The following is a 26,721-nucleotide window of genomic DNA, read 5'->3' as shown; positions in this document are numbered from 1 at the left end:
CTTAGGAAGTTATCGCAAACCCAATATAATTTATAATGTTAATTTTTTATGTCTCTCAAAGCATCTAGCTTTTTTCCCAAAATTTATTTTGTGTACAGGTGAATCAAAACTATAATTTTTGTTATCAAACAAGTATTCTATCACCTAAATTCCATTTGATGAATATATCTTAGTAGTTCTCAACCCCAGCTGTACATTAGTATCTCCTGGGAAGCATTTCCTTGATTGAAGCTGATATGTGAAGTCATAATCTATGGGGTTTATAATCATCATAATCTCTAAGAGGAGTGGTGTATTTGTCCATTTTTATGCTGCTGATAAAGACATACCTGAGACGGAAATTTATGAAAGAAAGAGGTTTAGTGGACTTACAGTTCTGAGTGACTGGGAGGCCTTACAATCATGGCAGAAGACAAGGAGGAGTAAGTCACATCTTGTGTGAATGATGGCAGGCAAAGAGAGAGAACTCTTTTGTGCTGGGAAACTCCCCTTTATAAAACCATCAGATCTTGTGAGACTTATTCACTATCACAAGCACAGGACAGACCTACCCCCATGTTTCAATTACCTCCCACTTTGTCCCTCCCACAGCATATGGGAATTCAAGAAAAGATTTGGATGGGGAGACATCCAAACCATATCGTTTTACACCTGGCCCGTCCCAAATCTCATGTTTTCACATTTCAAAACCAATATTGCCTTCCCAACAGTCCCCCAAAATCTTAACTCATTTCAGCATTAACTCAGAAGTCCACAGTTCAACATCTTATCTGAGACAAAGCAAGTCGCTTCCACCTATAAGCTTGTAAAATCAAAAGCAAGTTAGTTATTTCTTAGATACAATGGAGATATAGACATTAGGTAAATACAGCTGTTCCACAGGGAGAAATTGGCTAAAACAAAGGGCTACAGGCTCCATGCAAGTCCAAAATCCAGCAGAGCAGTCAAATCTTAAAGCTCCAACATGATCTTCCTTGACTCCACGTCTCACATCCAGGTCATGGTGATTCAAGTGGTGGATTCCCATGGTCTTGGGCATCTCTGATGCTGTGGCTTGGCAGGGTATAGCCCCACTCCTGGCTGCTTTCGTGGGCTGGTGTTGAGTGTCTGCAGCTTGCCCAAGCACATGGTGCAAGCTGTTGGTGGATCTACCATTCTGGGGTTTGGAGGATGGTAGCCCTCTTCTCATAGCTCCGCTAGGTGGTGCCTCAGTAGGGACATTGTGTGGGGGCTCCAACCCCACATTTCCCTTCTGCACTGCCCTAGCAGATATTCTCCAGGAGGACCCCACCCCTGCAGCAAACATTCTCTGAAATCTAGGCAGAGGTTCTCAAGCCTTAATTCTTGACTTCTGTGCACCCACAGGCTCAACACCACATGGAAGCTGCCAAGGCTTGAGACTTTCACCCTCTGAAGCAACAGCCCAAGCTCTACCTTGGCCCTTTTAGTCACAGCTGGAGCAGCTGGGACATAGGGCAACAAGTCCCTAGATTGCACATAGCAGAGGGACCCTGGGCTCAACCCATGAAACCATTTTTTCCTCCTAAACCTCTGCGTCTGTGATGGGAGGGGCTACCTCAAAGATCTCTGACATGCCCTGGAGACATTTTCCTCATTGTCTTGGTGATTAACATTTGGCTCCTTGCTACTTATGCAAATTTCTGCAGCTGGCTTGAATTTCTCCTCAGAAAATGGGATTTTCTATTCTATCACGTTGTCAGGCTGCAAATTTTCCAAACTTTTATGCTCTGTTTCCCTTTTAAAACTGAATGCCTTTAACAGCACCCAAGTCACCTCTTGAATGCTTTGTTACTTAGAACTTTCTTTGCCAGATACCCTAAATCATCTCCTTCAAGTTCAAAGTTCCATAGATATCTAGGGCAGGGGCAAATGCCACCAGTCTCTTTGCTAAAACATAACAACAGTCACCTTTGCTCCAGTTCCCAAGAAGTTTCTCATCTCCATCTGAGATGACTTCATCCTGGATTTCATTGTTCATATCATTAGCAGCATTTTTTTTTTTTTTTTTTTTTTTTTTTTTGAGACAGGAGTCTCACTCTGTCTCCCAGGCTGGAGTGCGGTGGTGTGATCTCGGCTCACTGCAACATCCACCTCCCAGTTCAAGCAAGTCTCCTGCCTCAGCTTCCCGAGTAGCTGGGACTACAGGTGCCTGCCACTGCACCTGGCTAATTTTTTGTGTTTTTAGTAGAGACTGGGTTTCACCATGTTAGCCAGATGGTCTCGATCTCCTGACCTCGTGATTCAGCCTCATGATCCGCCCACCTCAGCCTCCCAAAGTGCTGGGATTACAGGCATGAACCACCGCTCCCGGCCTGGCTTTTTGGTCAAAGTCATTCAACAAGTCTCTAGGGAGTTTCAAACTTTCCCACAGTTTCCTGTCTTCTTCTGAGTCCTCCAAACTGTTCCAACTTCTGCTTATTACCCAGTTCCAAAATCACTTCCACATTTTTGGGTATCTTTTCAGTAGCTCCCCACTCCTGGTACCAGTTTACTGTATTAATCCATTTTCATGCTGCTGATAAAGACATACATGAAACTGGGCAATTTACAGAAGAAAGAGGTTTAATGGACTTACAGTTCCAAGTGACTGGGGAGGCCTCCCAATCATGGTGGAAGGCAAGGAGGAACAAGTCACATCTTACATGGGTGGTGGCAGGCAAAGAGAGAGAACTTGTTTAGGGAAACTCCCCCTTATAAAGCCATCAGATCCCATGAGACTTATTCATTATCATGAGAACAGCATGGAAAGACCTGGCCCTTGATTCAATTACCTCCCACTGGGTCCCTCTCACAACACATGGGAATTCAAGATGAGATTTGGGTGGGGACACAGCCAAACCATATCAAGTGGGAAATGAATATCAGGATTGATATTTTTAAAAAACGCCTCCTAGGAGATTCTAATGTGCTCTCTGGTTTGAGAACCACTGATCTGCTCATTTTGATTCATGCTGACTTCTTTATATTAAAGTCCTAAATATGTGTCTTTTTTTCTGGGATATTTGTGTGTTCTAGTAATCTATCTTAATGTTTTTCATTGTGTGTGTGCGTGTGTGTGTGTGTGTGTGTGTGTGTGTGTGTATTTAGGCTTTGTAAACTATTTATGCCTGATACAGGCCTCTCCATACCAAACTTTGCTTTGTTTTTTTAGAATGAGAGATTACTGCATGTTTGGGTATTACTAGTTCCCTTTCTCATCTTGCTGGAGCCCTGTTTCCAAAGAAATCAACTATAAAATCTCTCTCTGAACTCCTCTTTTCAGTCCTCTCATTCATACAGGTCTCAAAGATCACAGAAGAGCTCCCTAAACACATTTTCTCCACATCCTCACCACTTATTCATTCCCAGAACCACCCTGCTCTCTGGCCACTACACTATAGCCATTCTTTCTATGACGAGTGACCTCCATGTTGCCTGTATCCACTACTTATTATTTTCCTGACCTCTCATCAGATTTTAGTCCAGCTGCTGTCCATGATCCTCTCCTTTGCTTACACAACAGCACAAATTCTTGGTTCCCCTTTACTTCTCTAGTTTTTCCCTCTTAGGCCCTTTTTGAGTTTCCTCCTGGACCCCAACTCCTCTTCCTTCATGTAGCCTTATCCGTAGGAACTCCATGCATTCTTTCCTAGGCCCTCTTTTCCTCTCTTCTCTTTTTCCTTTTTGTTTATTTTTTCCTCTTTCTCTCTTATTCACTTTCAAGCTTTCAGTATTATCTAATGACTCCCAGATATTTATCTCTGGTCCAGGCTTCTCTTATGAATCCTAAGAACTGTACAACCAAATGCTTATTTCTATATTCTACTTAAAAGTCACACTGGCATCTCAAATCAAAATGTCCAGAACGACTCATCATCTTCTCCTCTTATTTGATTTCTCCTTCTTCTTCTTACCTTCTACAACCACTGTGTCCTGTTGGTTCAATCTCCTCATGGTTTCCAGTCCATTATTTTTCTTTTTTTACTGTCACTACTGTAACCCAAAAATGATTATGAAATTGTTAGTTTCACAATTGATATTCTCGTATGTATTTATTATCACCTGCAATTTGTTATTCAATGGCTGCAAAAATAATACTTTTTACTTTTCAATTTGAAATGATCAGAAGTTCACAAGTAGTTGCAAAAATAGTATAGAATCCAATGTAACAATTACCCATTTTCCCAGTGGGAACATCTAAATAACTGTAGCAAATAATCCAAATTATGAAACTGACAATGGCATAGTATAATTAACTAGATTATAGAGCTTCCTGGGATTTCAGTTTTTGCATTCATGCATTATCTTGTTCCTCTCTGTACATATTTCTTTGATATTTTATCATATATATTCATGTAATTATCACCACAGTCAAGATACAAAATTGTCTGTCACCATAAAGGAACTCCCTCATGCTACACCTTCAAAGTCACACCTTCTCCCTGTTCCTACTGGTAAACACTGATTTATCTTCTGTCTCTCTAATTTTGCCATTTTGGAAATATTATACAGATGGAACCATAAAGCATGTAACCTTTTGAGACAGGCTTTTTCCACTCAGCATGAAGTCCTTAAGTTCCATTCAAGTGTTGTATGTAGCAATAATTTGTTCCTTCTTATTGCTGAGTAGTATTCCAAATAATGTTTTTTTTAAAAATACAAAATGGATCATGTCACTCTACTTAAACACTTCGGTGATACTTAGAATAAAACAAGCAATGTTTAGCATGGCCTAAAGGCTCATTATGATCTGCCTCTGGACTACCTGCACAGTGCCATCTCTTCGTGTTTTCTCCTCTCTTGTTACTGTCCAGGCCCACTGACCTTCCAGTTCTGAGAATGTGTCAAGCTCTCTTCTCATCCAAGGCCTGGATACTCCTCCTCTCTTGCCTTGTGCCTGTGCCCACCTTTATCTAGTCAGCTCCTACTCATCATTTGTTTAAATATTGTTTACTTAGAGAAACTTTTTTTGACTTTCTTTCTATTGCACCTTTTTTATAGCACCTTAAACTTCTCCTTCATAGCAAAACATATTTAATAACTTTTATGATTAGTTATTTAACATCTGAGTGAATGACTTGGAATAAGGCTGGCCTCCCAAGGAATGATGTGAGATAAACTCACTAGATTGTAGAAGCAGAAGAAGTAGAGTTGTCTCAAATGGATGGTCCAGTTATAGAGTAAAATTCAGGCAAGATTTAGCAACTCAGGTTTTCAGTGTGGTCGGCCGAACAAAAGGCAGTGGGGTTCAGGGGTGTGAATGAAGTAGGAATGAGGTAGAGTGGAGCAGGATGATGGTCAGTGAAGAGGCATTCGACCATTGTGGTTGCATTTATCTGGGAGGCTTTTATATTAGTAGCAAGAGCACGGTAATCAGAGTATAAAGCAACATTTCAATCTTACTTAGGATTGATTTAGGCAAAGAGAGGACAACAAGGCCTCATCGACTTGTATGGCATTCAGGTGAGGGGTCCAGATTTGAGAGAGTTCTGTTAACAGGCATGAGTAAGGGGGCAGATTTTGGGAAGTGGATAAAGGCTACATCTTCCCCAAATTGGGAAGTATGTAAGATAAATAGGATGAAGAGGACTGAGACTGCTGATCGCCATAATGCCCTCATCAGAATTGGTTCAGGAACTGGGTGGAAATTAGCCAGCATATAAGTGCTATCAGTGGAATCAGTACGAGGAGCTGAAAAATTTAGAGGCAGAAGAAATCAGGCAGGTGCTGATACGTTTTCCCTGGTAAATACCATACCACTATCTAGCATTCTTTCCATTTCTATACCTTAGTTTACAGCATTATGCTATTTGATTTATCTGGTTTAAATCTCTCTTCCTCAGCGTGATTGTTCAATTCAGATATCTACTGGCAGCTGTACTATTTCTGCTGTCAAATGACACCTAATTCAAGTATAAGAAGTTTTAAATCCTGCATTAACTTTTTGATTACTTTAACTCCCTCTCTGTACATGGAGATGAGTATACTTACATCCACAAATATTATAAATATTCAGATGAAAGGTTTTTTGTTTCATTTTGTTATTTTTGGTTATGCATGTTTACCTGATTGATACAGCTGTGTGACTATTTCCCAACTGGAAAGGCAGGTGAAAAAGTAAGGAAGGAAGAGGGAGAGCAACACGTATTGATGATCCGCAATGGCTCTGGTAATGTTCTAGATATTTTACAGAAATTATGCTATACAGCTCTCAACAACCCTGGTAGGTAGATATCATCAGCAGCACTTCACATATGGGAAAACGGGGGTTCACAAAGTTAAAATACCCATACAAAGTCATAATGAATGACAGAAATGAGATTCAAACAGAAGCCAAACTCCAAAGCCCCTTTCCTTACCATTATAGCATAGGAAATTGTATGCAGGGTAAGGGTAGGAAGAGATACCTATCAGATTCCAGGGCTGCCATGATATGGGTGGGAAGATGTGGATTAAAGGAAGCCTCCAAAATCTGGGAGCTCTTGCAGGGACAAGGAGAAGTAGCATAACTGGCTGAGGGTACTTATTGATTGGCATGCCCGTTTTCCAGTTGATAAACTTCCTGCTGCTCTCTGCAGCAGGAGAGAGACGCACAACCCTTAGGAGACACGCACGTTTCCTGCTCCCTAAACTAGGAAGGCGAGGAATGGCAAGGTCAGGTGACATGCTTCCGGATGCTGAATGAATCACCCACCAAACCAGAACTAGAACTTCAACCCTCTCACTCTGTTATTACGGCACTAAGTCACGGCTGACTCCACTTCCCCTAATTCCCGGACTGCTCAGCTCTGAACCACGCTGACCCACTCCCTAGGGAGGGGAACCTGCCCTTGGATACCGGCTGTGCAGAATGAGGCAGGAGGTTATGTGTTCCCAGGGGTGTCTTTTTCCGCTTGCCAGGGGTTTGTTATTGTTTACCTGGAATTACATTCTACATATAGAACTTTTATAGTGACACACCCTGTACGGCACAGCACTGAGGTAAGCAGCAGCTGAGTTAGCTTTCTGATGGTGAAACCTCATGACCACATCTCTCTGTCTGCCTGGGCCCGGGTCTCATTTATCAGAGAATGAGAAAGTGCGTGTACACGTATATGTGCCCCTACAGCCTGTGTAGCCTGTCGTCCTTCAGTCCTCCTCAGCTTGGGCCCTCCTCTCTGCCAGGGGGCAGTGTGTTAGATAGCCTGGAAAAGTGGCCAGAAAACAAAACAGATCTCCTCACTTATGAGGGGAGACTTCCAAGAGAGTTTTAGAGAACCCAAAATCTTCCATAGAAGGAAAAACCCAGCAGGCCGAATACCAAAGAAGAGGACTGATCCCTGGAAATGAAAGGTCACTGACAACAGTAGGAACAAGGTATTTGAAAGCAGCCCCAAGCCGTATCTTCTGGTGCATTAATCAGGTAGGAAAAGGAGACGCGGATGGATCAGAGATAATCCTGTACTGAGTGGGAGTGGCGTTGTGTGTTCCCGGCTTTTCCCTCTTACTGATGATAGCCCTTATGCTGAGCTGGGGAAACTGAGGAGCTGGGAAAATTGTTATTCATTAGGAATCTCAGAAAGAGAAAGTAATCAGCAGGAGAATATTTAGTTTAAGATATGCTATTTTTGGGCTTTTGTTTGAAACTGGTAGATGAAGGATTATGGAATTGGGCACATAAAAAATAGCAAGATAATTATGATAAAAATAAGCTGTTTTGAATGTGTATAATACCTCAAAGGAAATAAAATGTGTTTATCTGTGAAACCATATTTAAAATCTGATGCTGTTTGTAAGTGTCTGTGAGCACTGCGCTTCTTACCTAGATGTTATGGGGCCTGGTTTCCAATCACTTCGCTCCTCTGCAAAGTAAATTTTTGTGAGGTACCAGGATACAGATTAAGCTTCCTCATCTCAACTGTATATCACGTATGTTTCAGGAATCTCTGGAGATAGGTAAAAATAGGAAGCAAGAAAAGCTGATAGCCCTCAGATGTCATCATCTGGTGAGCACCAATGAGTCAAAAGATCTGTTGAAATAGGCTCAGGGACTCCTAGGCACCATGGTGGAAAGGGGTTTCCCTATGAGAAGCCCTCTGAAACACTTTCCCTAGAGTTTCAAAGTTCGGTTTGGTCCCTGGGTCTCTAGGAAGATGAGGGAGGGCAAAGATCAGAATAAGCACAATTTCTCAATATCTGAGAAGAGTGAGAGGACAAGATAACCTCTCTTAGGTAACCTCCTCCCTGCCTCACCCACACTAGGAGATATCACCGGGCATAAGGCAAGTTATCTACACAAATATGCTTCTCTGGATTTACAAAGAATCATGTCTCCAGTGTGCCCTTCCATGCACTCGGTGTCCTCTCACTGGTTTGTTTCCCTAGAAAGGGAGAGCCTGGGGCCCTGAGAGAGCCGCATGAAGACCCTAATTCCTAGGCCAGTGCCCTGTGCCCTGCAATTTCTGGTCTCTTCCTGACCCTCATGCTCACGGTGGAAGATGGCTAGTCCTAAGAATCAGACTGTTTTACTCAAAAAGCAGAAGATAGAAATAGGATTGGGGATCAGACCCAGGAAAATGAACAAAGGAAACAACCCAAGATGGCATAATCTGGTGAATACTGGGAAAAAAATTCTGATTCTACCTCTATTTTCAGAATATACTTTAAAGACAGACAGGCAGATGTCATCTATGTCCCTGTGAGGTTCCTATATGACACCCTTACAGGCAGATTCAATTCATGCGTTCTTTCCAAATTAGAGTGCATTTGTTAGTAAAATTTGGTTTCAGCCTTGTGGTCTCCATGATTCTTTTGGATTCTAATGTAATCCTTCTTGACCTCATTGGTCTTGCTTATTTGAAAGACAAGTATATATGTATAAGGAAATAGTATAAAGAACATTGGGTTTTTAAGTAAAAGACCTGGGTGTGCAACTTTGCTCTGCCATTTTTTTTAAAAAAGTGGCTAATTTGGTGGGGTATGGTGGTTCATGCCTGTAATCCCAGCACTTTGGGAGGCCAAGGCGGGCGGATAACCTGAGGTCAGGAGTTCAAGAACAGCCTGGCCAACATGGTGAAACCCTGTCTCTACTTAAAATACAAAAATTAGCTGGGTATGGTGGCATGCACATGTAATCCCAGCTATTTGGGAGGCTGAGGCAGGAGAATTGCTAGAACCTGGGAGGCAGAGGTTGCAGTGAGCCGAGATCATGCCATTGCACTCCAGCATGGGCCAACAACAGCAAGACTCCACCTCAAAAAAAAAAAAAGTGGCCAATTTATAACTTAATCACTAATTCATAACTTAACCCTTCAGTTTCTGCCTTGCCTTCTTTGTATGAAAGTGCCTAGCACAATACCTGGCACACCGTAGTTACTAAACACAGGTTTATTAGATCTGCAAACAGGAAGCTTGTTTTATAGGATGTTGGTAACAAGTAATTCTCAAATCCTCTAGATCTGAGCATTGTTCTCTGTCTCACCTCCAAATTAATATGTTCAGCCCATTATACATGTTTTTTGTTTGTTGGTTTGGGTTTTGGTTTGGTTTGGTTTTTTGTTTTTGTTTTGTTTTGTTTTCCAGATAGCTCAAGGGTAAGGATGAAAGACTGACTGTACAAGAAGGCAGACTGTTTCAGGCTAGGGGCTGCTACCTCCATATAGTTTACCCTCCTCACTTTTAGTCTTTGAGTCTTCTGCCCCATAGCCCAAAGCCATTAATAACTTCCTTGACCCATGTGGCATCCACCTGGGAGGGTGGATCACTTGTCTATCTAAAAAGAACATGGCTAGAAGATCCGCATGTGTTGATAAGCAAGCAGTAAGCTTGAAGGTGAGGCTGGCACAACGGATTTAATTGTACCTTACTGGAATAGAGCCAGATGTTCTAGTGAGTTCAATCACGGAATTTTTCACCACACGTAAGCAGGCAGAGTACAGGAAATCTGATTTTAGAAGTCTTACGTCTAGGTATATTTTGGTAAGAATAGTTTACTCTGGAAAGTCATGGGTAAATTGCAGATTGTGTCTGGGAGACTGTATTGTGCTAACTGAACAGAAATGCCACTTAATAAGAGTTGTGTTATGGTTGCAAATAGAATATAGTGTGAATTAAAATAGATGCCTAAATGCCATGTGACATTATGCTTGTATTGTATGTGTAAAAGTTTAGAGAATTAATACTACTATTTAGTTCAATTTCGTTATAGTTATATTCATGAGCTTTTATGGTCTTCAGACTATAGTCTCGTAAAGATTTAGCATGGACTTTACTCCTCATTTTACTTTCATTCTCTTCCCCTTTGTGTCTCCTTCATCGCACTGTTTCTCCTCAGGATTCCCAATTAAAGAGGGGAGTTAACATCTGACAAAGGGCTAATATCCAGAACCTACAAATAACTCAAACAAATTTACAAGAAAAAAACAAACAACCCCATCAAAAAGTGGGCAAAGGATATGAACAGACATTTCTCAAAAGAAGACATTCATACAGCCAACAGACACATGAAAAAATGCTCATCATCACTGGCCATCAGAGAAATGCAAATCAAAACCACAGTGAGATACCATCTCACACCAGTTAGAATGGCAATCATTAAAAAGTCAGGAAACAACAGGTGCTGGAGAGGATGTGGAGAAACAGGAACACTTTTACACTGTTGGTGGGACTGTAAACTAGTTCAACCATTATGGAAAACAGTATGGCGATTCCTCAAGGATCTAGAACTAGATGTACCATATGACCCAGCCATCCCATTACTGGGTATATACCCAAAGGATTATAAATCATGCTGCTATAAAGACACATGCACACGTATGTTTATTGCGGCACTATTCACAATAGCAAAGACTTGGAATCAACCCAAATGTGCATTAGTGACAGACTGGATTAAGAAAATGTGGCACATATACACCATGGAATACTATGCAGCCATAAAAAGGGATGAGTTTGTGTCCTTTGTAGGGACATGGATGCAGCTGGAAACCATCATTCTTAGCAAAGTATCACAACAACAGAAAACCAAACACCGCATGTTCTTACTCATAGGTGGGAACTGAACAATGAGATCACTTGGACTCGGGAAGGGGAACATCACACACCGGGGCCTATCATGGGGAGTGGGGAGGGGGAAGGGATTGCATTGGGAGTTATACTTGATGTAAATGACGAGTTGATGGGTGCTGATGAGTTGATGGCTGCAGCACACCAACATGGCACAAGTATACATATGTAACAAACCTGCACATTATGCACATGTACCCTAGAACTCAAAGTATAATAATAATAAAAAAAAAAAGAGGGGAGTTAAAACTTTAACATGCTAAGAGAAAGTCTGAAGCAACTGATGAGAGAACATTTAGTAATGATAACTACCAGAGAGACGATATTATTGTTCTAATTAGAACCCTGCCTGAAGAGATTTGGCTCTGTAGATATAGGATTATGTAAACTAAAGGCAAAGTATATACAATCGTATTTTACAACTATCAAACGTAGTTGTCAGAATAAAATATATTACAATTTCACTAGACCCTTGATTCCAGTGCCATGGATTTCATTATTCATAACATTAAATAGAGAACTGTGGATAACTGTGGATAATGCTTTATAGTGTTAAGAACTTACAGTTCAGCTAAGAGAAGAAGCAGTAGCCTACAGCAGGAGAATATTTAGTTTAAGATATGCTATTTCTTATACGATATAAGATATGACATATTGGGAAAAGTATTTAGATACAATGAAAGGGAGTGGAGTATTGGTCAGACTGAACAGGCACCTTGGTCAGAAGTATCCTTCTAGTGGTCAGGTGGGCCAGAATTGTACCCATGGGAAAAGTCATCCTCAAGGGTTTTGGCATCAAGGCATGACTTTTCTCAGCTTGTCAGAGTGGGCAGGCCAAGCCATGTGGTTTCTGTGTGTGAATTTCAAGGAAAACAGTGATCTAGAGAGGAATATTGCTGTTACAAGTAAATATAAGCATTCTCTGATGTATGAGCTTTGGTGGCCTCTTTGTGGTGAGGTTTCCCACACTGGCGTTCATGGATATGTGGGTGTGCCCGGTGTGTATGCCCTAAAAATCCTAGACTCATCTGGTATGCTCCATATGCCTCTACCTAAACCGTAACCATCAGAAAGGGCTTATTGTATACACATATGGAAAGCAATTTCATTGAGTGGGCCTCATCATTCTATACATTTATCTTCTTGCTCTGGCATCCAATTTCACTGGGCTGCGAGATATCAATAAGCCTTGCCTCTTTAAACGACTTATGTACAAATAAATGGGATGGTGAGAACCTGGTTCAGGAAATGCAGTAGCAGGCCATAGTGCATCCAAAGGTGAGTGCTCTGTAATAGGTGTGATAGTCAGTGTAAGGGTGTAAGCATGAGTTTGAATTATCAGGGATAGGTGTGTTTGGCCAGGTGCATATGGTTGAGTATGGATGCCCTCCATGAGCAGTTCACTGTACCCATGTCGGGGTTCACGTACACATATGACTTTAAACGACTCCCTGCAGTATGTATCAGTGGGTGCGTAGTTTGTTTTCTGGGCAGAGCTCACGAGTCTGAGCTAGCTGCTGACTGACTCTTTTTTTCCACTTGTGCTGTGTTAGAGGGAGTAGGCTGAGAACCTCCTCCCCAGAAAGCCAAACTGGTTAAACTGGCTGCTCCTTGAATGAAAATAATTACTTCTGATAATCCACTGAAAAGGAAGCGAAGGAAAGGAAAATAAGAATGAGAATAGCAGTGATGAATTTTCTAATAGCCTTCCTGAATTCACCCTACTGATCCAGTGTTTTATTTTTCAGACCTTCTCCTTTGTGCCACTCTCTTAAGGGTCTGTTTCTTGAAAGTTTCATCACAAGTGCCTGTCCTTCCATGTGGCCTCGTGAATTGTGAAAACTTTCTCAGCCACATTTCTCCTTGCCTTTTTGGTTTACACACTAGATATGGTGGACTTTGCTATCTAACTATTCGTCGACTTCTTAGATCCCGTTCTAAGAATAAGGATAAGGATAAGAATTTCCGTCTTCTGTGCAAATTTTCCACTCGCTGGCTACTTTGCTGTCTACCTGGGCTTTTGTCAACCAACTACACAGTTTTGTCTCTCTTGAGTTATAAGGGAATTGCTTAACTATTGAACACACATACAAGTTCATGGTGCTCCAGGAAGAGTGGAAAACAGGTAAGGCAGAATCTGGGAGGCTTCTTTACATAGGTCTTTCAGGCACTGAGAGATTCTACCTCAGTAAGTGACACTGTGGTTGTTAGTATCTATAATAAAAACAATGCATAATGTAATAGTAGAGGACCGCACAATATGGCCAATGTAACAGCTGTACAATATGGTAGCATATTAAGTAAGCTATGCTTCTGATTTTTGTTTTATGTTTTTATCGAGTCACTCCAAAACTGGATCATATATTTAGACTTATTTAGGAGAAAAATCACTATATTTTCTTTCAAGTTAATCAGAATTAAAGAAGTAGGCTTTGCTGACTATAGAAACATGGGCGTGTCTTGTCAAGCAAAGGCAAAATATAAATTTAGGAGAGGGATGGGAGAGTGGCAAACATGAGTTCTCTTCTGAAAGAAAGAACCAAGTTTCTGGGGGTGTTATTTGAAATGTGTACTGATTATATTATATAGACTTAACAGTGATACACATAAAGAATCCATTGTCAGACAAACAAGAAACTAATAACTAGAGTCTACTTGGAGGAGACTGGAGGAGAGTTAAGAACTGGATAAATGGAAAAGAATGGGGTGGGAGAAAGATTTTTATGCTATCCTATTTTACATTTTTATTTTTTGAATCATATGAATGTATTTTCTTTTTATTTAAGAGAGAAAGAGAAGGTGGCTTGGTACTGATACTTCCTTTATATCCTGGTAGCAATCAGTGTCCATGTCTATATCTGATATGAGCAGAGGAAGCACCTTGAAGCTCTGAGGGATGAAGAATTAAATAGTTTTCATTGATAAATGCTGTCTGTTCATTGCTTGTGAGGGTGCGGATATTTCAGAGAAATAAAGCAAATGTGTAATTCATGTCCTTTGACATCTGTCAATTTTTTATTCATTACCTGAATTAACTGTGTGTAAAAATGAAATTAAATGTTTTCTTTAGAGCTAGACATGGTAGCTCATGCCTGTAATTCCAGAGACTCGGGGGACTGAGGCAGAAGGATTACTTGAACCCAAGAATTTGAGAATTCAGTGAGCCGTGATCACACCACTGCACTCAAGCCTGGACTACAGAGCAAGATCCCAACTTCAAAAAACAGTTTTGCTTAAAAAATGTGATGCACAGCTAAAAAAAACATATTAGACATGCTTAATACTGTAGGGGAGGTAGATCATGCCTACATAACGCGTGGATCACGGTTCAGATAGATGTTGTGAATCTGTACTTGATCATGGGAGCAGAAGTCTCAGCTGGGAGGGGAGACTTTAAAATAATTTCAGTAACAATTGAATGAAAGGAGAAGAGCAGATCAGAGCTGTCTTTGCTGTATAATAGAGAAAAGAGAAATGTTGAAAGGAGAAGGTCGGGAGGGTTCTTCCAACCTGAATGTCAGCTAGGTAGATAGAGATAAACGGATGACTCAGAGAGGTAGCCAATTACCTAACTAGCGATCTGTAGAGGCAGTATAAAATTCTGTGTGTGTTTCATTTATTTTTTTCATTCATTTTATTTTTATTTTTTCAAAAATCACTCAATCCTTAGGAATTACTCACAGCTGTGCTCTGTGCATTCTCTGTGGGCCTAGCAGAGAAGAGGACAGCCCTGTGGCAATGGGCATGACACGGACGCTCCTGGAATGCAGTCTCAGTGACAAGTTGTGTGGTAAGTACAGATTCCACAGATGTCTCTCCTCTGATTGTAGAATTATGAAGGCTAAGGTCTGGATAAATTCTAGAAGGAGGATGATTTGATTTCCAGTAGAAATGAAGACAGTGGTGATAAAAGGATGGGGACTAGAAGCCGTTGTCTTTTTGGGGAGAGGGTAAGTGCTAATCAGCGATCCAGATGCTGCATCTTCAATCTTGGTAAGAAAACTGCCAGAAGCAACGTCATGTACATTTGATGGGCTAAGAAACAGGGCCACTGGGGTTTCGGATTAGAGAGTTACTCCCAGCAGTGTTTCTGTTGAATGGAAGTAGAGGGGAAGGTAGAAGAGATGACCTTTTCATGTATGATGAGCTGATTGCTGGTGCATAGGGGAAATTGCATGAACGCCAGGTTAGGCTTCTTCTTCATTCTCTTCTCTTCCTATGTGATTGCCTACCCAGTCATCCAGGAGAAGCAGTATGAAGTGATTATCGTCCCAACCTTCTTGGTTACTATCTTCCTCATCCTTCTTGGGGTCATCCTGTGGCTTTTTATCAGAGAACAAAGAACTCAACAGCAGCGTCCTGGACCTCGAGGTAAAGCTCAAACTTTGGGGCTGGGCAGGGGCTTAAAGAAGATGGAGATTAGGAAAAAGTATGGTCTAAGTTTCAATGAGCCCATGTGTAGAAGTCTAGATACCTGCAATGAGAGAGGCATGGCTTCCCTCCCATGGAGTTGAGAGGGGGATGATCTCTTTTCTAGGAAGTCCTGAGTTGGAATTCAACATGTGCTTACTGACTGAAAAAAGATTGTGCAAGAAAAAACCTCATATAACCTGTTTCTATTCCTATTGGACTATCAAAACTTTGACTATATGAGTGCCTAAGGACCTAGGAGAAAGACCTAAGGGGGTAAAGTCCAGGGCTTTATTAACATCCTAGGAGGATGACATATCACCCTATGATACATTCCATTCCTAATCTTTGCCTCCAGGATATATGATGGAAAGGAGGGGCCTTCATATTTTAATAGTCTTTGAAGTGCTAAGTAGATGATAACAGTCTATTCCGGAGTTCCATTGAGCATATAATAAAAGGGAATCAGCTCATACATGAAACTCAGGGTAAAAAGAAGGAAAAAGAAAACTCTCATAATAATATGAAACTCTATAGTGGCTAATCCTTTGTTTTTCTTTAAATTTTATCCCACTTATCTTATACTTCACTTTTATAGAAAACTTCTCAAACAAGTTGTCTTAAACTCACTTCTAGTACTTCTACTCATCACATTCTCTTTTGAACCCACTAAAATAAGGTTTTTCTCTCTACCACTTTACCAAAACAAGTCTTTCCAAGGTCATCAATGACAGCTATGTTGACAAGTCCAATGATCAATTCTCAGTTTTCCTCTTACCTGATCTGTCAAAAGCATTTGAAACAGTTTTGAACTTCTTTTCTTGAAATACTTAAAAAAACTAAAGCCACTTCCTAAATGCTATAATTTTTAGTCTTATGGATTCAAATATGTTTTCTATTCCAATGATAATCCCTTGAACTCGATTCTCGTATTAACCCACCTACTGCACAGTTTCAATAGAATACAAATCTCATATGTAATATGACCAAAACAAAGGTCCTGAAATTCTCTCACAAATGTCCTCCCCAAATAGTCTTGCCTGTCTTAGTAAAGGGCAAGTCCTGTCTTCTGCGTTTTCAATCTCAAACCTTGAAGATATCCTTAACTCCCTTCTTTCTCTCATAGTCCATATCTAATCCATAAGCAAACACTGTTACTCTGTTTTCAAAATAACCCCAAGTTACTCTCACATCTCACAGATGACTGCAACACACTCTTAACGTTCCCTGCTTCTGCCCCTACTCCTTTATAGAAAGGTCAGAATGAGTCTTTTAATAGTCAGTCCTGTTCGTTGTCAGATTGAAATCTCTCTGCCACACACACACACACACACATGCAGTAACCTCCCGTCTTGCTCAGAATGAAAAATGACAAAATTATTTCCATGGCCTTACATGATCTGGGCCTCCCTGGCCTTTCTCCTACTGCTCTCCAATGATCCCACTTGGCTCCAGCTACAGTGGCTTCCTTGCTGTTTCTCAACTATTCTAGGTATGCTCCCAGCTTAATGCTTTTGCAATTTTTGCTCCCTTTGCCTACAGTACTCTCCCTGACACCAGCATGGTTTGCTCCCTAGTTGCTTCCAGGCCTTTCTCAAATGTTATCTCATCAGAAAGGCCTTTCTTGACCTTCATATATAACATAGGTGACTGATTCACTGGTGTTGCTTCTCCCTACTGCCTTTTTTTTTTTTTTTTTTTTTTTTTTTTTAAGAGATGGAGTCTCGCTATGTTGCTCAGGCTGAATGCTAATTCCCAATAGCTGGGATTACAGGCTCATGGCACCACACTCAGCTTTTTCTCCATCTTTTATTTTCCTCCACAACATTAATTGCTTGATATATTATTACCTGCTTCCTCTCCCCTACCACTAGAAAGTAATCTTCAGGTGAATCTGGACTTTGCCTGTTCCCATCACTTAGAACAGTACCTGGCATGTAATAAGTGGTATTTATTGAATAAATGAATAAATGTAGATTTAATAAGAAGGATGAACCTCTCTTTTTTGCTGGCCAAGGGAGGGAGAAAGTACCCGAAGACTTTTTTGACCGAGACTCAAGGATATATGAAATAACTTGACTTTTGGGGTAACTTGAGGGAGGAAGAATAACCATAGCTTAAAGTTGATTAATTACCCATACCTTTCCTTCAACTTTGAAAGCCATTTGTCTGACTTAAATGACAGTTCTCACTGGCAGTTACCTCCACCTTTAGGCATCTGTGGTTTGGATTCCTATTCAGGAACTTCCCTAATTGTCTCCATACCACACTCATGGGGAGTATTCAATTGTAACCCAGAGGAAGGAAGGCAGAAAGGAAGTGTCATGACCGCTTTCCTAGGGTCCTTCTCAAGTTGTCCTAAGAAGTAATGGGGATTATCGTAAAGGTTCTACAAACTTGGCATTGATGCTGGTTTATAGAGAAGCATCAGAAGACAACTCCACATTGGCCAGAGAGAAAACTGCTGAAGGAACTTGCTTGCCAGTTTGTTTCGGGGTCTGCTTTCTGGGAATTCCCAGGGCAGGGAAAAACTGGTTGACACCATCTTTCTGTTCTAGACATTGCCCCTGTCCCTCCGTCTAGGGACCTAAGCTGGGAAGCAGCTGGACATGGAGGAAATGTGGCTTTGCCACTTAAGGAGACATCAGTGGAAAACTTTCTGGGAGCTACACCTGCCCTGGCTAAGCTGCAGGTGCCGCGGGAGCAACTCTCTGAAGTTCTGGAGCAGATTTGCAACGGTAGCTATGGGCCTATCTTGCGAGCCAATATGAACACTGGGGACGCTTCTAAGCCCAAGAGTGTTATTCTCAAGGCTTTAAAAGGTAAAATAAGAAGTGTTTGACTCCCCCTTCCCCTAACAGTAAATATTAACTGGCTTTGTGAACATTGAGATGTTAACTAACCGTTGTGATCACAGCTGTGTACAGAAGAAGGAAATAGAGTGGAAACCTGAGACAGAAATGTTTTTCTTGGTGTCCTTTTTTTTTTTTTTTTTTGAGACAGAGTCTTGCTCTGTCACCCAGGCTGGAGTGCAGTGTCCAGATCTCAGCTCACTGCAAGCTCCGCCTCCTGGGTTTACGCCATTCTCCTGCCTCAGCCACCCGAGTAGCTGGGACTACAGTCGCCCACCACCTTGCCAGCTAGTTTTTTGTATTTTTTACTAGAGACGGGTTTTCACCGTGTTAGTTGGGATGGTCTCGATCATCTGACCTCGTGATCCACCCGCCTCGGCCTCCCAAAGTGCTGGGATTACAGGCTTCAGCCACCGCGCCCGGCCCTTTTTTTAATTACACAAATTGTTTATTTGTGAATCCTCACCCAATCTCCAAATAATAACTAAAATGACTACCACGAATAAGTACAATGTTATGATGAGTAAGATGTTAGCTGTGGGTTTTTACACAGTCTTTATTGTGTTGAGGTACATTCCTTCTGTACTTGGTTTGTGTAGTGTTTTTATCATGAAAGGATATTGCATTTTATCAAATACCTTTTCTGCATTGATTGAAATGATCATATGATGTTTATACTTTATTCTGTTAATGCGGTATGTCACAGAATTGATTTGCATATGTTAAAACATCCTTGCATCCTAGATTCCCTAGCTCTTCTTTGCTATGGAGGCTGTTAAAACTGATATTTTTCACAATGGATGTTACTTGGACTAGGATTCTGAGGTTGTTTCCTCATTTTACTTTATTCTTTGATACCCTTTCCTGATATTATATTTCTTTTTTTTGAGATGGAGTTTTGCTCTTGTCACCCAGGCTGGAGTGCAATGGTGCAATCTGGGCTCACTGCAACCTCCGCCTCCCAGGTTTAAGTGATTCTCCTGCCTCAGCCTCCCAAGTAGCTGGGATTACAGGCATGTGCTACCATGGCCAACTAATTTTTGTATTGTTAGTAGAAATGGGGTTTCACCATATTGGCCAGGCCAGTCTCGAACTCCTGACCTCAGCCACCAGCCTCGGCCTCCCAAAGTGCTGGGATTACAGGCGTGAGCCATTGAACCCAGCTTATATTATATTTCTTTCTCTCTCTCTCTCTTCTTCATGACATGGGCCAGTAATGGTGGATACATAGAACAAAGATAAGACAAGCAAGGGTATGAATCCAAAGGACTAAACAGCGATAACTGTTTAATGCAAACAGACTATCTCTCTGTTTAGGCAGATGAAAGCCTATCCAGTTCTAATAATTATGATTCTGTGTTACCTTTGATAAAAGATCAGTGATATTAAGCATCATCTTCTTCTAATTGGTCCCCTTTGTATTTATTTTTGCCTACATTCACTCCCATGTGGGGCCTTGAGAATTACCGTCTTAAGTTGCCTCCTGCTCCCTGCCTCCCACTCATCGAGGATGCGCTGACTGCTCACTGCCTGGCTCTTTCATCCTCTACAGAACCAGCTGGGCTCCATGAGGTACAAGATTTCTTAGGGCGAATCCAATTCCATCAATACCTGGGAAAACACAAGAACCTAGTGCAGCTGGAAGGCTGCTGCACTGAACAGCTGCCACTCTATATGGTGTTGGAGGATGTGGCCCACGGGGACCTGCTCAACTTTCTCTGGACCTGTCGTCGGGTGAGCAGTAGGGCAGAGGTATTAGGAGGTTAAGGCTTGACCTTGTTGATTAGCTTTTCACATGTCAATTAGTGTGACAAATGACAAAATGCAGAGACATTATAATAGCATGACAGAATAATAGAACTTTTTGTAATTATAGAAATGTTCTATAACTGCTCCATCCAATGTGATAAGCCGCTAATCACAGATGCCTTCTATACACTTGAAATGTGGCTGATGTGATGGAGAAACTAAATTTTAAATTTTATTTAACTTTAAGTAATAGAAGTTTAAATAGCCACATGTGGCTAATGAGCACAGAGTGGACAGTACAAGTTTAGAGCATGGACTTTAGGCTTCACCTCCTACTAGTTATGTGACTTTGAGCAAGTCACCTTTCTGATACTGAGTTTTCTGAATCTGTAAAATGGGAGTAATAATTATTATAAAAAATACAAGAAATTACGTATGTGAAAACCGCAGTGGTTGGTACAGAGTAAGCACTCAAAATGGTAGCTGTTTTAAAGATAATTATGTAACAACATGAGTATTTTTGGTAATGATTGTAATTTTGTTGTGGTTATTAAGTGTGTTTTCCATTCTGTAACATTACCATAGTATGGTGGGGCAAACTCAGGGAGAAATTTAGCTTGTAAAACTTTTGTATCTCAAACTCATGTTTTTTAAAATTAAAATGTTCAGACATTTTTAGCCTCAAATGGATGTCCTTTTCCTTGCAATTTCTCTTGTTCTGTATTCCTCTTTGAGAAGTGTTACCTGTTTCCCTAGTTTCTCACTTGCTAGTGAGCAAGTTCAACATTCTTTGAACCTCCCTCATATGCTGATTATTGTACAACTGAATGTGTATGAGAAAGGGACCCTGTTATTGTCTTCCATCCAGTGTTGTCAATAGGACAATTGCAAGTATTTAGGCATTTTAAACTTTTCAAAGAGGTCACTCATCTAAAATTTGTTTTGTCCTCTAACTGCACTAGCTTCTTTCCATTTTTCAAAAATACCGCGCAGCTCTATTTCAGATTATCTTTATATGTTTTTCTTGTTCCACCAAACTTCTCTCTTCTCTTCTTTTCATAGTTAATTTCCACTCATCCTTCAGATCTCATCAAACAATTTCCCTGTCCCTCCAACTCAATCAACTCTCTTCTGCCCACGATCATATGCTGTCTTAGCACTTCGTACATTTCCTTTATGGCACTTACAGATATGTAACCATTGATTTATGTGTGATTATTTGATTCTGATTCACATGTGCCTGTCACACAACAAGCTCCAGAAGGCAGCAGCCATGCTATTTTACTCATGCTTGTATTCCAAGTTCCTAACATGGAATAAGGGACATTTCAGGCATTCAATAAAGATGCATTCAGTTAATGTGCTAAATTAATCATGAACACATGTATGCTCACATGTGCATACACACGCACACTCACACAGAGCCCCAGAAAAACTGCTGTTTTATTCAGTGGATAGTCTTATTTATACTTGCCTTACTTACCTGCTATTCATCTATGTCTGTCATTGTTTTTCCAGTCCAGTTGATCATTTTATTTCTCTGCCTATCTGAAAATCTCCCACATCAGCCTCACTTTGAACATTAGTCCTTATATTTTTCTTAGCTTTGGTAACTGCATTTCAGAGTATCTCTGCCCAACTTTATTTCTTTTCCAAATCTGTTAGTGCCATTTTGATATAATGGCTTTTTTCCCCCTGTCTCTAGGATGTGATGACCATGGATGGTCTTCTCTATGATCTCACAGAAAAACAAGTATATCACATTGGAAAGCAGGTCCTTTTGGCGCTGGTAAGACGATGCAAAATGACAACTGATGGTGTGACATTTCCTTGTTAACCTTGTTTTTTATGCCATATTTCTCATATTAATATTCTCAAGTGGTGTATATGTTTTAAAGAAAATTAGATAGAAGTTAGGGGGCAGAAACTCTAGCATGGATAAATTGTTTTTAGTCCCTTCTTTAGGGATTTATCTAGATAATTTACTACACTATTGGTAATTTCAGGAAGAAAGTAGTCAACTTAGGGTTTATACAAGGAACAGGAAGGATTTTAAAGATTTTTCAGTCCTAAAATTCAACAGCCAGGGCCAAGAGGTATACGCCCATTTACTTGATACTTTTACATCCCCGTATGTACTAATAATAGAATTAAAAGAGATGGATAGGGAAGCAAGTAGGGAAAAGATACAGAAAGAGAAACTGAATGGGTGAAAGGCGACAGAACCAGAAGGAAGTATGCAATTTTATACCTGAAAAACAAGAAAAACTAGTTCAAAACATGTTTGGTTAGAGACTTGCTTTGATACTGAATGTGACAGGGAGTACATGTAATTACAAAATGATTAAGGAACAAGTGGAAAAGGATGAATGAAAAGAGCAACAGTTGGATAATTCCTTTATTTTAAAACAACTTAAAGAGAGAAGACAAAGAACTCAGGGTTTAAGATAAAAAATTTACCTTTACCAGAATTACCCAGGAACTTTCTATGTCTATTTCTATGAAATTGTTTAAATAGTTGTGTTTAAAATTAACATTTGCTATGGAAAATCAGGGCTCTGTGAAGCTGCTGTTTTAAGTATTTGATATATCTTGTCACCTTGAGGTGTGGAATATAGGGATCTAAGTGGAATCAGGAAAAGGTTAGAAAAAAAGGATTAAGGTGGGTAAAGAGTAATAGTTATGGGTGAAGCTCCTATGGGACAAGGGAGAGTACACATCATATACGTGAATATTGTCTATGGTGCTTGGAAGGCCTCGTTGGTATGTTCCCTTGATAAAGAGTGTCAGGATAGAGCCTACCCTGTATTCAGAACCACAATTGCAGAGGTGCCATACAGGGATGAATTGGTCAAACTGGTGCATTCATCAGGACCCTGTGCTACCTGTTACAAGGCAATATCATACTATTGTTTTCTTACTTTTAACAACCTCAAAGTCAGTTACATTCTTTAATTCTTATCACGGCAATGTAATTTCTTATTTTAAAGCTTCACCAGACACAGAAAACTGCTAGTTTTCTTTATCATCAGTGATTGGAAATTATCACCTTTACGTTTTAATTTTCTATACCATCCTTGTTTAGTAATTACAGCCCTCAATCTCCAGGTCTTCAGTCATGTATAGTTTTGCAGCTTCTCCTTATGTCTTGAATAGTTTGATGCCATCAGAAATGACTCCAAAAATCAATTATCATGGGGTGCCATAGCTCTCCGATGCTCTGTTGGCTGTACTAGAATTTGATACTTCTTAAAAATGTAGGTTACCAGGTCTTTCTTCTTACATTTTGGTTTAGTAAATCTGGGGTGAAAATCTTATGTTTAAAAAGCTCTCAGGCAATTCCAATATGCAGACTGGCTTGAGAATTTTTAGTAGAGTTTATATAGTATATCCTATGGATTATAATACCTGGTTCTGGTCAGTACCACTTAATAACTCTGTGGCCATTTGTAAAATTTCAATTTATCTAAAAGAGAATTTCTGAATTCAACTCATGCAGTTATTTTAGGGTAAAAAGTGAGATATGTATGTAAATTTTTCATTATGATACTCAATTTTGGTATGTATTACATTGTTTTGGGGACTACTGCTAGAAACTTGGAATCAGGCCGGGTGCAGTGGCTCACACCCGTAATCTCAGCACTTTGGGAGGCCAAGGTGGGCGGATCACGAGGTCAAGAGATTAAGGCCATCCTGGCTAACACAGTGAAACCCCGTCTCTACTAAAAATGCAAAAAAATAGCTGGGCTTGTAGCAGGTGCCTGAAATCCCAGCTACTCAGGAGGCTGAGGCAGGAGAATGACGTGAACCCAGGAGGCGAAGCTTGCCATGAGCTGAGATCCCGCCACTGCACTCCAGCCTGGGCAACAGAACTAGACTCTGTCTCAAAAAAAAAAAAAGAAAAAGGGAAGAAACTTGGAATCTACTCCCTTCTCCAGTGTCTAGCTGGGTCCTTTCTCACGGGAAAGGAAAATCAAGCAGGGGTCAGTGTTTGACACAGAGGTGATTATATTTTCAAAATCCAGTATTAATGTCATTTGAATTATTTGCTCAATTTGGTATTCCTAAACACAATGCAGAAACGTGCGATTCATTAGCATACTTTGGAAGTGACGTATCATTATTAGTGAGACTTGTTCAGAGTAGAAAATGTCCTTGTGTTTTTGAAGATTCCTAGGACTGTCTCTCCTTGTCTGTGACCCAAGCTGTGATCTCAGACAGCTGATCATATTTGATTTTATCTTGACAGGAATTCCTGCAGGATAAGCATTTGTTCCATGGGGATGTGGCAGCCAGGAATATCCTGATCCAAAGTGATCTCACTGCTAAGCTCTGTGGATTGGGCCTGGCTTATGAAGTTTACACCCGAGGGGCCATCTCCTCTACTCAAACCATACCTCTCAAGTGGCTTGCCCCAGAACGGCTTCTCCTGAAACCTGCTGGCATCAGAGCAGATGTGTACGGTTTATTCCTGGACTCTGAGTTTACTTTCTTCATGACTTGGGTGTTCTCCCTCAATATGATTTGATCTGTTGCCAATTATTTCTACAAATATAATCTCTACTTAGAAATCAGGCATACTCTCAAGCAGAAATGTTCTGTGACAGAGTTCATGTTTGTCATCTGTCTGCAGTCCTTTTTGGTGCTTTTTCAACCTTTTCTTTTCCTTTCTTTTCCTTTCTTTTCTTTCTTTTCTAAAGCAGGATCTTACTGTGTTGCCCAGGCTGAAGTGCAGTGGCATGATCACAGCTCACTGCAGCCTCCACCTCCCAGGCTCAAGTGATCCTCCCGCCTCAGCCTCCCTAGAAGCTAGGACTATAGGCATGCACCACCCCGCTTGGCTTTTTTTTTTTTTTTTTCTTTCTTTTTTTTTTTTTTGAGATAAGGTTCACCATGTTGCCCAGGCTGGTCTAGAACTTCCGGGCTCAAGTGATCCTCTCACTTCAGCCTCCCAAAGTGCTGGGATTATAGGCATGAGCAACCATGCCCAGCCTCAAGTACTTCTTCTGTATTAGATTAGCAGCCTTAATTAGAAAAAAAAAAAGTAAAAAGATTATTCACATCAATATCCTAGGACTTAATCAAGTAAAGTCTCTTTTATCTGAAGGAGGTAGGTCCACATAACCAAAATGCCAGTTAAACCATACATTGTTAAAATAAAAAGAAACATACATACCTTCAATCACTTATTTTAACATAAAACTTAAAATGTACATTATCTGTTTTTTTCAAGGAGGGCCAAGTCTTCTTTTTATGAGGATGAGTCTCCCAAATGAAGTTGTATGTTGTTCTTTTAGTGTAAATAGTATCTTTTAGTCTAAATAAGAATGATTCATTTTTGAGTTCCAGTTCAGAATGATTTTAGGTAGCATGAGAAACTTGAAAATAATTATGAAATTGTTTGCAGACTTTTGATGTTACTTTTCCCAGTTTTCTACAGTTGTCTCCCTCACACAATTTGACAACACTTTTTCAGCAGTTTATTTTTATAAATAATTTTCAAAACATTCAACTTAGTTTGAGGGAAGATAACACTGTTTTGCATGCAATCAGCATATAAAATATCTAATTGATTATATAACTACATATAATTGCAATTCCATGTAAAATTGACATTCACAGGATCATAAAGAATCACAATTGACTTTTGGTAGCCATCTAACTCAATTGCTTGGAGAAGTGAATAGATGTAATGTAGAATATCCTGCTAGCCATGAATGCCATGAGCAGCAGAGGAAATTTAGAATATCCGTTAATAGGATGAGTCAGTTATGAGATTTCCATTGCTGCTTCACTGACATGTGCTTTTCAGTAGACATCTGGGGGTAATAAACTTAACTGTAAAATATTAATCATTTAATAATGATATTATAGAATAGTGAACTATACACCTCTTATGTCATATTGCTTAGGCAAATAACAATTTCAACTATATATAAAGCTTGCTCTGTTAATATTTTTCCTAGGTTTGGGGAATTAAATCTACTGAGAAAATAGTGACTAAATGATAAAACTTGTTGGATTTGCTCTAAGAATAAAGATTAGATTTGCTCTAAGATTAAAGGCTAGAATTTCAGCAGAGAGGGATGGAAAGGAAGAAAGAGACACAGAGGGAATATTTTTAGGTAAATGTGCTTTTGTAATTGAGGCAAATGTGTTTGTGTGGTTATAGGCAAATAATAATCATCTATTAATTTAAAATACAGGAGAGTAAATAGAGATATAGCTTCAATCCTAAAAGAGATTCGAATCTACGGAAATTGAGCAGAAATGCTTTCTAATGGCAGTTATTTTGCTTTTCAGACACTCATCTTTGATTCTCCTTCATCTGCCTTTTTTATGGGGCTCTTACTGAAGGCCTCTGACACTTAAATGAGCTCTCTTTAGAAAAACAGAAATAGCAATTAAGTAGATGGCTTTGTTTCTTTTACAGCTGGTCTTTTGGGATCCTGCTCTATGAGATGGTGACTCTAGGTAAGGATGAGCCCCAAAATAGTGTGTACCTGTATGCAAATATGCAAGCATGTTTATTTAAGGAGTAGGTGATGTATGCTTTCAGAAAGGGTTCAGTACAGTGCTGAAGCTTGTAATGGACGACATGTTATCTAAGCCTGATTCCCGTGATGGTCATATAAATTGATTATTTTCTGCTTGCCCCACTCCCTTCTTC

General features: G+C 40.2%; 2 protein-coding genes across 2 annotated transcripts in view; both read left to right on the top strand.

Annotated features, from left to right (window-relative positions):
- MAGOHB (mago homolog B, exon junction complex subunit) overlaps positions 1-26,721 on the top strand; it is a 1,022,454-nt gene that overhangs the window by 978,527 nt on the left and 17,206 nt on the right. The window lies entirely within an intron of this gene.
- Positions 1-26,721, top strand: part of STYK1 (serine/threonine/tyrosine kinase 1) — a 56,538-nt gene that overhangs the window by 26,300 nt on the left and 3,517 nt on the right. The window contains exons 2-8 of the mRNA XM_050748236.1: positions 14,711-14,830; positions 15,277-15,411; positions 18,009-18,272; positions 19,855-20,036; positions 21,757-21,840; positions 24,301-24,509; positions 26,485-26,525. Of these exons, the coding sequence (XP_050604193.1) occupies positions 14,779-14,830; positions 15,277-15,411; positions 18,009-18,272; positions 19,855-20,036; positions 21,757-21,840; positions 24,301-24,509; positions 26,485-26,525 (967 nt within the window). The 5' untranslated portion in view covers positions 14,711-14,778. The remainder of the gene's footprint in view (positions 1-14,710; positions 14,831-15,276; positions 15,412-18,008; positions 18,273-19,854; positions 20,037-21,756; positions 21,841-24,300; positions 24,510-26,484; positions 26,526-26,721) is intronic.

Source organism: Macaca thibetana, chromosome 11 (genome assembly GCF_024542745.1).
Source record: "Macaca thibetana thibetana isolate TM-01 chromosome 11, ASM2454274v1, whole genome shotgun sequence".
In the NCBI taxonomy this organism is placed as follows: Eukaryota; Metazoa; Chordata; class Mammalia; order Primates; family Cercopithecidae; genus Macaca; species Macaca thibetana.
This window is presented reverse-complemented; position numbering and strand designations above follow the sequence as displayed.